This window comes from Epinephelus fuscoguttatus, linkage group LG14 (genome assembly GCF_011397635.1).
Source record: "Epinephelus fuscoguttatus linkage group LG14, E.fuscoguttatus.final_Chr_v1".
Lineage (NCBI taxonomy): Eukaryota > Metazoa > Chordata > Actinopteri > Perciformes > Serranidae > Epinephelus > Epinephelus fuscoguttatus.
This window is the reverse complement of record NC_064765.1, coordinates 29339753-29354920: the sequence shown is the minus strand read 5'-3', so window position 1 is coordinate 29354920 and position 15168 is coordinate 29339753. Positions and strand designations below refer to the sequence as shown.

Sequence of the window (15168 nt, the reverse complement as noted above, 5' to 3'; positions counted from 1 at the left end):
TACAGTGACAGGGCTGCCTGTGACTTCATCAACCAAAGAGATTATCCTCCGTGACTCAGGTGGATGGTGACGAAGCTCAGTTTGTTTATTTGTGTGTGGTTTTTGTGTGTGTGTGTGTGTGAGAGAGCGAGAGAGAGAGAGAGAGAGGGTGTGTATGACAGTGCAGTGACAGCGTGAGAGCAGATAAAGGCCCAATTGGAAAGAGGGCAGACATGATTCATTACCAAAGTGAAAGATAAGGCCAGAAAGAACTGTTTGGAGATTCTAATGTAGTTTCAAAGCAGCAACATTTCCATTTTGATTGCCTTCTTCATTTTCTAAAGCCTGGAGGGTCCTCGGAGGCCCACATATGACTCTGCTTGTTGACTGTTTGGACTAAATAACGTCCTATTCTTCCTCTGTGACTGAACAAGGCACCCTCAGCCTGTGGCAACAGGAGTCAGTAACCTTTCTGTTATAAGGTGCCCATCCTGGCATAACAGTGCTGAATTTTTCACAGATTCCCTATTCATCATCCATTTGAATAAAACCAGATTAATAAGAGCCCTGCAGCCATTACACACTCTCAGTAGTATATTAAAAGGTACGGAAAGGATGCAAAATTGTCTTATTGCCCACTTTCACCCCTTCAATTGGCCGCAGTTGATGTATTTGGCAGTGGGGTGGGTGCTCATGGCCATGTCAGCTGTTTACATTTTATTAAGGCTTAAAGTTATGCATACTTCAAGGCCGGGCCGCTTTGAGTGACAGGCTGTCTGCTAGGCGTCACCTCGGGCTCTCAGTCAGATCCACCCCTCGCTCCTTCACAGATCCAACCTCTCGTCCAAATATGGTCACAAACAAGATGGCAATGCCAAAAACGCTGAACTCGAGGCTTCAAAATGGGAGACCAGTGTGTGACTTTATGGTGGCTAAGACCATTACTTTAAAACAGTCTATACTTAAAAGCCACAATTGAGTGCTGCAGGTGAGGGGGTTAATGCAGTCTGAGATACTGTGCAAGAACAGGACAGGTCATCCATGAATTAAGCCCATTGTGCCACATCTACTGCAACTTCTGATGATGAGGTAATTTTTGCATCAGATTTGACGTCTTGATGTCTGGTGTAGCTGAAATGCAACTGATCAAAATATATTGTATTATCAGCGAGACTCCAAACTGTGGCGCTCATAGTCCTTTGATCCAAAGCTGGAAGTATTAGGACCCAGATACACCAACTGACATAAAAAAAAAAAACAAATAGTGACGAGGGCTGGCTGTTACGTCTCCTTGTATCGCCTGTGTCTCAGCCAAAAACTTGCACCTGGATAAAACACAAAGACTGAAGCCAATGGCCAATACACGTGCGCTTTGTGTCTGCATGAGAAGAAGTTACTTTCCATAACAGCACGTGGGGGTAGTCTGTATTCATCATTCAAATAGGGAAACTGGAAGACCGACAGGATTGATTCAAGACTCTAGTTAGTCAGTTAGCAACACAACCGAAGACCGACAGGATGGATTCAAGATGCTGGTTAGCCAGTTAGCAACACAACCCCATTTTACGCCCTCTTGAATTTAGTTATTTGCTTGCTTTCCTCACTTCGGTTTTACTTCTCGTGCACTGAGTTGAACTGCCAATCAGAGTGATTTCATTCACTAACAGGCTCTGCTGTCTTTTGTGTTGATTCAACATCCTAAATCTGCCGAATTAAAGCCATTAAGGTCCGACTAGAGCCAACAGTGCGGGACACACAGAGTGACAGATGTTCACCAACAGCCTAACATTGACTGATGGCTGACCGTTGGCTTGGTGTGTTAGGGCTCTTAATGACGAAGGGCTGAAGCTGAATGTACTTGTGGGATGACAAATCCTAGCTCACATTGTGTACTACATAGGAGACTCACAATGCTTTTGACTTAAAGGCCCAGTGGACCTATTTTTTGGGTCCAACATAACCATGAAAAAATCAGCCATTTAGAGCAGTTTTGGTGCGCTCTTCTCATCGGTTTAAGGTGGGCGGGGCTAAACTGGGACAAGGTGAAGTCACAAACTGGTGACAGTTGTGGTGATATTAGATTATGTTTCTAGGCCACTGCCAGTCAAAGTTTATTAAACTCTGTTCAACTCTTAATAAAGAATAACCTGAGAGTATTTTTTTCTGAAACTGATTTTGAGTGTTACTTATTTAGTCATAAGTATTTCTTTTTTCATTAATAAAAATGATACCATTTCAAACAATTTTTCAAGGGTTTTCAGAGGGCGAGATCTTTCTCTGTTTCTCACACAAACACATACACATCTAATAAAACTACTGAGAGCAGAAAATGTGTGTATGTCTATTATTTCTGTACTACACAGTAATGGACATGATTACTGTATGTGATCTAATTTCTTTTCCGTTCTTTTAAATATACATGTCTGCATTTAGATGTCTACTCTAAGTATAACACATTTATTATTAACAGACACTGTAAATTCAGTCATGCTGCTTTCATGCCTTGGTCTCTTTACAGCAGCTTTTTAATGAACATAGCGGGTCAGATCTAATGTTTTGGCATTCATGAAGATATTCAGCATAGACACATACTGTACATGAACCACTGGAGATTTAAGATGGCCTACATATTGAGGAGAACGTACTTCCAATAACAAAGCAGCATCACAGAACTCACTTTACACAGACTTATAGAAAAAACACAGTGCAGAAGTGTTCAAGGAGACAGAGAGGAGGAAAAAGTGGCAGAGAGCTTTGAGCTGCCGAGGCTGAGAGAAGTGTCTGCGCTGACATCTTAGACTGTTGAGTGGGTTTGCCGGGTTAGTGGTGAATTTATTTTATCAGACTGACAATTTCTGACTGTGACAAGACGTTCACAAAACCTTGAAAAATATCTGATCGAAATGCAAAGATTTTCAAAGGCTATAAAACACCTCTACAGACCCTGGAGAAGGGACACACAAACTGTACACCCACACAGGCACATGCACACATACATACTCACACACATCAGCAGGCAGGCAGGCAGGCAGGCAAGCACATACACACACACATGCACACATACACACACAGGCACCTACAGGCAAATGCAGATACACAAACATTAGTGCACTGCAGCCTAAAACTGTCTCTCTGTGTTGATTTTTCTGGGCTCCTAAATCTGGTTTGGGGGCAGAGACGGTGCCCACTCGATTCTTTTATGCCATGCAGCAGGTTTTCTGGGGGAAGGAGAGATGTATCCAACTCATCTCATGGGCACAGTACAATCAGGTAAACGAGAAGTAAAAGTGAAAATGAAAAGAGCGATGAGTCTGGTAACAAAATGGTCGGAGGAGACCATTAAAAAAAAAAGAGGTTAAAGGTTAAAAAAGATTTTGCCAATGTTTGGTTGCTGATGATTGCTTTGGAATCAATTAATTGTGGATTAAAATTCTCTGAAACTGATGCAAGCTGCAATGACACAATCTCATTAATCACTCCAATTGTTCGCTGCTAGGCCTGGTCTACACATACGCAGGTATTTTTAAAAACGGGGTCATTCCTCTGATCTCAAAAAATATCACGTTCACACAAGCCCTGTTTTAAAAAAAACCTCCATCCAAATAAAAACACAACTGGAGCACTGTTAAGAGCATGCCAAACCAACAGGCAGCGAAGAAGAATTAGATGTTGGCCAATCACGAGCCTGAGAAAAAGCCAAAAACTCAGTTTTCCCTGTCTACACTTCAACACTGAAGACTGGACCACTTCTCATCCAGGAGGATTGAGCCAGAGAAACCGCTTTGGCACTTCTACCTCACCAGGGTGACAACCATGGACACAGTACTCTGCTTTTTCACTGTCCACATGTCACCACCATAGACTCTACATAAAGATGGACAATGCGTATCCACTTCCTCCAACTGTACATGAAGTCAAAATATCCTGGATAGAGAAGCTGCGATCTTGCGCTGATAATTCCAGCCAATTCCAATAAATCCAGCAGAGTCTGCATAGTAGCGATCTCCAAGGTATCGAGTTCCTGCCCACACACCTATCCGAAGGATTGCGTACAGCACCACTGATTGTGAGCACAGCAACTGAAACATACAGCCGTTAATTATGACGTCAAACCCCATCAAGTAACCTCCCGGTTACCTTGATTTTCTAGTTTGGCCCATGTCCCATCTGCTAACATGGAGGGGGCGGGGTTTATGAATGACCTTAATAGCAGCCTGCCACCAGGGGGCGATCAAGATGTTTTGGCTTCACGTTTGAGAAGCTTTCCTGTCGTCAATGGCTAAATCCAAATGGCTTCACTTCATTGCACTTGCAGACTTACCGACTTTGCGTGTGCGTTCTCGGGAAGTCTGGGAGTGCTTAGGGCTGTCCAAATCCACAATTCATCCTGTCCACAAGGGGCCTGAAGCAAACTTTCTGCAGACTTCCAGAGAGTCCGCTTGGGGTGCAGACTTCAGCAGACTTCACTGGTTTAATAATCCACAATTAACTGCAATACGACTGTGACATTGTGGGGTTTTTAAACTGCCAAAAGAAAAAAACCAAACGTATGTATGTGTAACATAGTTATTGATAGTAAGGCCTATTAAAATGTTTCTTGAATTGTGTGAGCCAGAAATAATATTTAACCACATTATGAAACAGATATATGTATAAGTGCATTTTATTATTGCAGCCTCTCAGGCTGTGCAGTGACATAGGCTAAAAACTGGCCGAAAAACAGCAAAAGAAGGTCTTCTTATGTCAGTAATACCCAGTTTACTGAGTTATAGTCCTGTCCTTATTTACACACGTTTCAGTTTTTGCACTATTCATAAACTTATATGACATATATATATATATATATATATATGAATGTGACAGCGGCTATAGTTTTGTTTTCCGTTCCCACGGCAACGAGTAAAACGGTCTCGAGGGCTGTCTATCAGCCGCTTGCAGTCTCTGCCCTTGCAGACTTTACATGATGCAGTAAATACGTCCCACTACATACACAAGGGCTCAGTCTGCAAGTCCAAAGGCTGGACATTTGGATTCAGCCAATCTTTATTATATAGTCTATGGTCAACACTGATGGAGTTTCTGAAAATCTCCAACCTGGAAGAAGTTTTACAAAAAGTTCATTTTCAGTGCCCTAAACTGCAGTTTGTGTGTGGATGAAAGGCCAAACACATAGAAAAAGCTATGTTTTAAAAAATACCCTTGCACGTGTGGACTAGGCCTAACAGACAAGAACTCATCAAGCCATGCTAATTAGCACTTTATTTCTGCAGCACTAACAACAAGAACACAAGATTTTTGTTTTTAAATAAAAAGGAAGTAGAGATGTCCCAAGCCACCCCTAAGAGTCAGCATCAGAGCTGATCCAGGCAAACTGTAACGAACTGATGTCCACTAAAAATAAAGCTGATGAAAATCTGATCCTTTCTTTACTCTACTCTGCTGTTCTGTCCACCTCAGCCTGCTGGTGTTGCAGTGCTGCTCTCCTTAATGACAGCCAGGCTTTACGCTGCCAGCATTTCACTGCATATTAGAGTGAAAAATAGAGTGTGTGAATGTGAAAAATTATCTGATTGCACCAGTGACTGACTCTGTTCTGACACCCGGGTTGGCAAAATTTGCTAAACTCTAATGGTAGCAAATCAGTTCTCTCTTGTCTCTCTTTCTCAATCGCAAGGATCTAAGGGTTTCACAGAATAGTCGACTATGAAAACCACTGGTCGACCCTGTGCATTGTTGTAGACTAGTCATTTATGTGTGGTTTTAGCACAGTAAATAATATTTGCAACAATAAAGCAGTGGCAATGCATCTACAGCAGATATGCAGCCAGGGGCACGGTGGGTAGCTGCAGACAAGTCAAAGTTTTAAGTTAAGATAGCCTTCCAAAGACTGCAAGTGTCAATAACTTTGGTTGTTTTTGAATAAAGATTCTTTTGAACAATCATTTTCTTTGCTAAGTCATGTTAAATAAACAGGAAATAAACTGTGGTAAGCCAAATGCTGATTATGAGAAAAGAGAAACAGGTTTCACTCTGCAACACCACTGTACAATTCAGAGTAGACAAACAACCCAGAATGAATGATATCATCTTGTCTCTTGCTGATTGCTTCGTGCCAATTACATGTCACATTCTCCAGTTCAGTTTATCAACTATTAAGTTTTGAAACACGGTCTTCAGTGTTTGTATCAAGTAGCTGGTAAAAAAAAGTTATGTCAGATCACATACATTTTCAACATTTGGGTACACAGAAATATTATATCTGCCTTATTATACCCAATACTAAAGGTCTTGGATCAGGAATGTGGCAGAAAAACGATCTGTCTCTATTTTGGTTGATTAATGGTTGATTGCTGAGCCAAGTCATTTTTCAAAGCCAAAAATACCAAACATTCGATGGCCCCAGCTACAAAATGTTAATACTCACTAATGTAGTTGTTCTTTAGAGCATCTATAATCAATATTTTTATATTAAAAATGGATCACATGACTACTTGTATGTGAAAGGGGTCACTAGTAGTGACAAACCTACAGAGAAGGATATCCTCACTGTGCAGTTCCTCTTTACTCTACTAAGCTCATTGTTTTAGTTTTCTGGCACATCATTTTATTGTTTAAGTGTCAGTGGCCCCATTGGTGTTCGTTTTGGCCATCGAGGCCAGCCCTTCAAAGCTTTTGAAAAAAATCACTGTATACAGACACAATAACTATAGCTGATCAACACAGTAGAGGATTTAGAAGCTAAAGAGACAGATATTTCCCCCAGGAGTTGTTAGACAGCAAAACAGAGCTAAAAGTAGAGTGAATACAGGTCTTACATTTGTCAGGTAGACACATACATGACTGCACGTGAATGACGGTGACGCTTAGTACTGTATCTGCAGGATGTGTAAATAACCGCTTAATGCTGCTTCCCCGTACTATCAGATACAGCTCAGAGAAATGGTGAAAAATGAAGTAAAAACAGTAATGCCTAAAGCCACAGGAGGAAACTCTCATCTATGTTAGCTCTGCAGAGATAGTTTGATGTGTTGTGTGAGATTGATGTTAAAAAATCCCACAGGGATGAATATGTTTCATCTGCATCTTCTGAAATTCTCGGCCCAATCCGATAGCTATTCATATCTTTAATTGAACTTGTCTGTTTGGTTTATAAATCCAAGCTAAAATGCTCCCAATCCACTTGATACTAGCGACCCTACTACTGACCTTTCTCATAACTATTCTGTTTCACAGCTATACTAGAATGCATTATTTTTTGGGGGGGGCTGATCATAGCACAACCTCCACTGCAACACTAGTGCTTAAAGAAATAATTTGGCTTGACAACAATTTCTGCCGCCTCCAAAGCTGACATTTTTTACATTCTCTAAATGTCTACATCTATTTAACACTTAACAGCTAGTTTAAATGGGGAGGGAGGGGAAATCATAGGAGCTACACAGCGTAACACCATGCCTTTCACAATATATCTTCTTCTAGGTGGCCCGTAAAAAATTATATAACAAATGAACACTGAATCTTAAGCAGGTGAATCTGTAAGCTACAGAAAAGCAGTGATTTGACTTCTCATCATCGATCATTTCTGCAGGTAAAGAAGCAAACATGGAGGTACAGTCCCATCAAAGAAAGGAGCCGATGCAACAGTCTACGTACACTGTACATTATTGGTAAAAATGTGGGTGTCTGTCGGGGTATTTCGACATCTTTTTTTCCCCCTTGCCGTTCCGTAAGGCAAAAACATTACAGTGATGGTCTGTTTGAAGACAAGGGAAGAAAAAGTAACAGAGAGAGCAAGAAAGAGAGAGGAAGAGGGAATAGGAATAGAGGTATAACACTGTAGCTCAGGGGGCTTACGAGTTTGCGTTCAGAGCTGTTAGATCCGAGCCCCTGCTGAAGGAGAGTAAAAGTGAGATATCAAACAACTCAGGAGTGATGAAAGAGAAGAGTAGAGAGGTGGAGGAAAGAGAAAAGGAGAGTGAGGGAAAAGCTCTCTTCTCCCGTGTGTTGTTTTTTTTTTTCCTTGCTGCGTTTCAGTCGAGCGAGGGACGACCTTGCTGGGTAGAGCACAGCTCTTCTCTCTCTTTTAAGTCCCACTCACTCTCTCGGTTCCCTTTGAGGATCAGCCAGAGGGATCAGCAGAGGAGAGGGAGTGATAGAAAAATGGAGAAAGATGGAGAGAAAAGAGACAGGCGGCAGACGTGAAAAACGGGAGGGAAGCGGAGGGGTGGGGGGGTTTGTAGAGATATTACCGAGGAGACAAGAGTTAAAAACTGGAATACGTGAAGTTAAAAAACAAAAACAACAACAACAGAACGATGAACAAAAAACTGAACCACGGACAAAATGATACAATGACGGAAAGACAGGTACATTGAGAAACTGCAGACAGAAAGAACCCCCAGGACATTATGACAATGAATAGATGGAGTTGATATGACAACCTGTACCAACAATGAAATCCAGCGGTGTCAAAACCCAATCTGATTTAAACAAGGAAACATAATGTGTTTGTCACTGTGGTTAGTGCTGTCAGTGGCGCTTCATCAAATAATACATCTACAAAACAAAACAACATTTTCTGTATCTTTCTCTTAATATCAGCACATAATTGTTGACACAATATCTACATATGGAGTGAAGCAAAAGCAGCAGCTTCAGTCTTTCATGTTCGTCCAAATAGCTCAGGCGCAGCATTAAGGCTACATCACCCACGTTTTGGCATTGCTCAGAGCCCAATACCATTGAAAAGAAGTGGACGTATCCACTGTGGTGTCACCACTGGTTTGTGCACTACCGTTTTAAACCCTTGAGTTGTGCATTTCTGCCGTCGCCACCTTGGTTTTTTGGAGCCCGATGTGACCATATTCGGAAGAGAAGGTGGAGCTGTGGAGGAGCAGTGGGTGGTTCTGACTGGAACATTGCCAATGACACATTGCTATCCCCTCCTCTATCCTGGTCTTCCTGGTAGCAAATTGTCACTCACAAGGTAGCCACTCTTAAAACCATATTCTGCTTTATCATCTACTTTACTCTACATGGGACCATAATTTACACAATGAACCTCATGGTCTATTGAAATAGACTCGAACTAGGAATTGAGACCATTAATTCATCAGGAAAATGTTCATTGAGGTAATAAATCAAGTGAGAAGTAGGGTCATATTTTCATAGGCTTCTATACAATCGGACTTGTTTTTGCCAACAGTAGAGTTGCCCATATAATGCTAGAGAAACTTCAGTTGTCACGTGGCTTGTATCTAATTAAAATGGAAGCTTTTGTTTGGCTGCACTATAAACATTTACAGTGGCTTCTGTTGCATTTCTGACAAAGTAGCTGTACAGCAAGTGTTTGACATTGTATTGATCTGCACATCGACCATTTGTGTCATCAAATCAACTAGGACAGAAATCTTAGGCCCAGTTCAGACTAAAGATTGAAGACAAGACTAGCTGAAACTTGCGACGACTCGCAATGTGCCAGTCCACAACGTTCTGATAACCTGCCAGTTTACACCAATGCGACTAGACGAGATGGTGTATGGTCTCCATAGCAACAACTCTGTACACCCATTCAAACTTCTGGCTGTTCAGGTACAAGTAACAACTGAGTACTCTATGAGTGTGTCTATATGGGACATGCGCACTCGGCAGTCATAAGCAGCAGCAACTCACCGTCCAACACCGACACACTGTGAGGACTGAGACAGACATATGTCAGTAGCAGCGGGGATCTAAATGAGATGGACACCGGCTCAGCAGGGACAAAGGGCTCTTGTCAGAGAATGCCACTACAAGCAAACACGCTGACTACTGACCTGACCAGCTGACTGCACTACAAGCTGATTGGCTGTTAAAACTGGTGATGTGCCATATGTTCTAAAACCAGCCTTAAGTTTAGACGAGCCAGTTCACACAGGTACATATTTTCAATGCAACATTCTAAAAGAGTTTCGTCTTGTCCCAAATCTTTCGTCTGAACTGGACTTTAAGGATTCCAAAGGGAAGGATGGTTAGTTAAAAACTGGAAAAGGTGAATTAAAACAAACTGTGCATTGACAGTATAGTGACTAAAGGAGCAATGTGGGGAAAAAGAGATGCGTGGACAGATGGAGGATGACTGCTAAGACAAAAAAAAAAAAAAGAAGAAAATTGTAGGGATTTTTTAAATGTAGAATGACAGAAAGATTGCAGACATAAAGAACCTCAGAACATTTTGACACTGAATAGATGTAGTTAATATGACAGCCTGTATCAACACTGAAATCCAGTGGTGCCAAAGCTCAAACTGAGCCAATTTCTGTGGCTGTCCACAGCTGCTACATTCACTGTTTCATAAAATGAGAACTGATTTAAACAATTTCCGAAGCTGTTTTGATGTGAATTTGATTTTGGCATTATATGATATTGCGAACATTTGTGGTAGCCCGGGTTAATGCTGAAGCTACTGAATGTCGCTGTCTATCAAATGCTTGCTAGAAAAACAGAGAATGTGCAGGAAGACTGCAACAAATGAGTTTTCCTCTTCACTGGATCCAAAGCAGAGACAATGGGCAGCTACACAAGACCAAAGACTAACAAGGGTCAGTAAGGACACGGAGGAAAACTAACAGGGTAACAGATCTGCATGAACACACGTACAGCAAAAGGCTGGCTCGCACACATCTGCATGCTAAATTAAGTAGCATCCACGATGAATGCAATACAAATGCGCTCATGCACGAACTCGCGCACACATGCAATCGTTTGTCTTCAAACAACGGTGAAGGAGACATACATTTTCGCCCTGGGTCATGAATTAACACACTCCCACACAGCTGACAAAAAGGTGCACAAAGGCATGTAGCGGAGCATATTCATACACGGCCTTGATATGCATATGTGCAAATGTATCAAGACAAAGAGGCAACATTAAGCAGGAGACGAGAGGTGGTAAATGAGAGCTTGGCTCAGTGCAGCACTGTTAAGCCTCTGCATTTTGAGATGTTTCTTAGAGGGTTTAGATGTGGAGGGTTTGTTTTATAGCCTCTCCTCCTTCATCTAACCCCCCGCCGCTCCGCCAGCAACCAACCCTCTCCATCCCCAGCGCCGTAGCTTCCCCACTTCCTGCTCTCCACTCTACTGCCTTTAGCCTCCTTCTGTCTGTTCTCCTCATGCAACTGGCAAAGGAGGAGAGAGCCTCTAACACCACTGCAACAGCATCAGTCTGGTCTGGAACCGTGTTAAGGTCAGTCTTCTTCACAAACATACACACAGCTCCATCGTAAAACATGCAGACATATGTAATGCATACACATATCTAGAGCCCGAGGTAGTCTGTAGTTTCAACACCATAACAATGCTCCTGGTGAAAGGCTCTTTAACCAAGTGGATTTTCCAGTCAAGTCGCCTGAAGAAAATGTTGGCATTGTACATTTCTGCAAACCACAAATATTTTCCATTAGAATGTTTTCTCCATATTCTATCAATGTTTCTAAAGAGATGTAGTATATGGGCTGACTGTCATGAGGAGGTGGAGGGAATAGTGGATGGCATGACACCTTGGCAAGATGGTTGCTAATGGCAGACCACTGCAGACCATTGTCGAGACAAACAAACAACAAAATCGTAAAGATTTTAGCCAGTCACTGCTGTATTTCTAGTGGCTTTTTACCCATCAAATGTGGGTAATTTTTAGTGACAACTCATTGTTTTTTCAGTGGGAACAGCAAAAACAACAAAAAAATGTTTTTTTTTCTGACGGCTTCTCCAGCTGCGATTGTGCTACTATAACTGTTTTTTTTAAGCCCAAACATGATCTTTTCCAAATCGTAACCAAGTAGTTGTGCCTAAACATAACCACATGTTAACCGCAGTGTTGTTGACATGTAAAATTTCATCGTATTTGCCTCATCACGACATAGAATGTAACGTATCAGTGGTTTGCAGAAACATTCAATGGCAACATTTTTTTCTTGCAATCGAGTTGGGATTTTCTATGCAGAAAGATTCCCACGAATTTCAGCTTGGCAACCAGTACCTACTGGCCCGAATCACAATGCAGATTTTGGTGCTTCATTTCAGCGCCAAGTCGTGTGTGCAGCGAGTCTGTAGCTGAGGGAGATAGAGCGCACGTGTGATGGAGAAACCTGACAGTGGGAGTATGGAGTTAAACATAAAATACAGGTTCAGGCTGTTTGTCAGTAAAGAAACAACTCTTCAAGACCCAAGCCAAGCTCCTATGTCTTGCATGCTATCTGCTGAATAAAAAGCGAAGAAGGTTAGCCCCAAGGTTAGCAAGCAAAGTCAGCCTCACACCTCACACTGAAACCTGACCAGGCTCACTTAATGTGAACCAGCTATTCTCATTGTAGTGACAATCTCAGCCGCTCCTGAACAGACAATAGAAAAATGTTTGGCTGCTGAGTCTCCTTTGAGTTAAGGACACAATTCTGGATCACAACTCAAAATGTATTTTGCTGTTATAATACTGTAACTGTTATCAGTGTTAAATCATTGTAGTTGGGTTAGGTTTTATTTATTGTGTGAATTTGTTAATAATGTTTTGTATTTCTTCATATTTACATAATTAAATATAATTTAAAGTATAATATTCTTTAATTGGAAGTTTAAATTTGCCTTTGCAATTAAAAAAAAAAAAGCTTTTCTTTAACTTCATCAACTATTGTTTTTGCTTTATTTTGAAAACAAGCATCGATTCAGGCACCATTTAGGCATTGGTGCCATTTTAAAAAGTATCATTTAAGCACCAGTATCAAGGAAAACAATACCTAATCTTATCCATTAAAACAGCACATCCTTTGTTAAAACATGGCCATTTTATAGGACCAAGAATGCTCAACACATGTGAGCTACAGGGAGCATAAATATGTATTCATGTTAAAGCTAAAGCTTGGATCATTGTGCACTTAATACTGTAGTTAACATATTTAAAGACACATCTTGGAGGTTGTGCTACATCACAATTAGTAGAATTGTGACTTGTAAAGGGGATATGTCTCTCATATTGCTTAGATGCGTTTCCACATGCACAGCACAGGAAAAAAAACAGGATTATGTAGGACAAGCAGGTGACCTTTGTTTTGTGTGGTGTAATTAGGGTATTTTGTTGCAGTTCCTGCGTGGGGATAAGGTCCTGTCAGGGTTCATTTTTTACATAGTGGAGAGGAGGAGCGTGTGTGCATGTATCTGCTTTGGCGATTATGCTGGAGAGCGAGAGATAAGTGGATACACACAGTAAATGAGAGACAGATAATGTGCAAAAAATGGCATGAAAATGACAAGAGACAGAGAAGGGGAGGAAGGGTTTGATTATTACAAAAATACAAACAACTGGAGAGGAGGACAAAACAGAGGAGCCACAGAGGAGCATGGACGATGGGGATGAAATAGGAACATGGTGAGACAGGGGGGATGAGAGAGGGAGAGAAAGAAAGAGAGAGAAAGAGTGGTGGGGGTGGTGGTGGAGGGGGAGCAGAGGTCTCTTAACCTGGTGCGACGGGGCGTGTGCTTGTAAATAAACATCAGCTTGAGATTATTCCGAGCACGAAAGCCCAGACCGTGGGGCCCTGAGGTCAGAGTGGGCCCATACCTGGCTCTCTCTCTCTCTCACGCAGACACACGCATGTGCGCACACACACACACACACACACCCACACACACACCCTTATCTACATCCACACCTACAAAGACTTTGTGTTGAGAGCGAAGCCTATTCAAATACTGGTGCACGCACACAAACGTATGAAAACAGACACATACATCTGGGATATTGAAAAACCCACAAGCATGCGTGCATCCAAACACACACTCATCTGCACACACAGACACACACCCAAATGTAAACTGACAAATGCACACATACATACACACTAAATCTAGCAAGACAAACAATGGATGTGAACAAAGAGAAAACGCACACTGCCGAAGTACCCACTCACACGGTGCCCACAGACTCACAGAAAACATTCCACACAAGCCTGCATGTACACACACACAAACACACACACACGCTCACAGTCTCTGTACTGTTAACACCCCAGATGTCTGCAGACATCCAGTCATCCCTAGCTCAGACGCTGTGTGTCATCCATCTCGTTTTTTTGTTCTTCCCTTGTTGTTTTTGAGGAACCGACTGATGAGTCCAGACACTGGGATGTGGGATTATTCACAATGACATAATATGTCGCTAGATTCACAGCACACTCACACTAATCCGTCAACTACATCTTGCATCCTCGAAATCAGGAGCACAATGAGTGGTCACCTTTGGCTGACCCTCCCTGCCCCTCCCAGTGATGCTAAAGGTAGCCTGTCTTTATTAGGGAGTTACTGCAACAAACTTGGCGACTTTTTCAGTCTTGCCTCATACTGCAGGAATGAGTCTGATCTAAGGACAATAAATCCTAAATTTCTGGCAGTACTTCTCAAAAATGCAACTGGATAACGCACAATGTTTTCACGGACGAAGAGACACAGTACAAATCATCATCACAAAATCATATAGACGGCAACGGTAAAACAGCCTATGAGTCCATGACATATACTCTTAATGGAGAAAAAGGTTGGTAATCTCAGTTTAACTTCGATGTTGCTCGGGCCCTTTGCTGTCCTGTCGTTGTGGTGTCACAGATTGCATACACAAATTACCATCCCCATCAAAACATAAAGATAAAGAAACAAAAGCAAACTTATTTATCATTCTGCTTACTGTTCAATGCTGGGGGAAAGGTAGAGTTTAGGGAACACTTGAGTGGCCTCAGCATCCTCAAAGCTCACCGAGAGAAGGGCCACGTCCTCTCCAGGGTCCAGCGCTGTGTCCTAAGAGAGACAAAGCCAGGTTTGTAATGTTAGATAGTGAAAACGCTCTCCATAGGCATAAAGCTGGGACTCATTTTCAGAGCCACAGCCGGGACGTCCATACTTTAGTTTTTTTAGAGTTAAGGCTAGGGTATGCATGAAATGAACTAGTTTGTAGGATATCAACATTCAGAGGATTAATATAGCAGCAAACATCCATTTGCTATGTAAAGACATGGCGGAGGGATTTCGCCTTGAGTAGAGAATAAGGTCACACTCCCCCTGTGAGTGTTGTAATTCAAGCTTCTCTGCAGTTTGTTGTGGCAAGCCGGTCCGGCCGTGTATGTGCGTTGGGGTTTCTGTGTATCCTTTTGGTAAGCTCATCGCTGCCAC

General features: G+C 42.0%; 1 protein-coding gene across 1 annotated transcript in view; it reads right to left on the bottom strand.

The window, feature by feature from the left end:
• The window catches only part of babam2 (BRISC and BRCA1 A complex member 2), a 117893-nt gene that overhangs the window by 25913 nt on the left and 76812 nt on the right, over positions 1-15168 (bottom strand). Inside the window, exon 7 of the mRNA XM_049596461.1 lies at positions 14687-14796. Coding sequence (XP_049452418.1) covers positions 14687-14796 — 110 coding nt within the window. The remainder of the gene's footprint in view (positions 1-14686; positions 14797-15168) is intronic.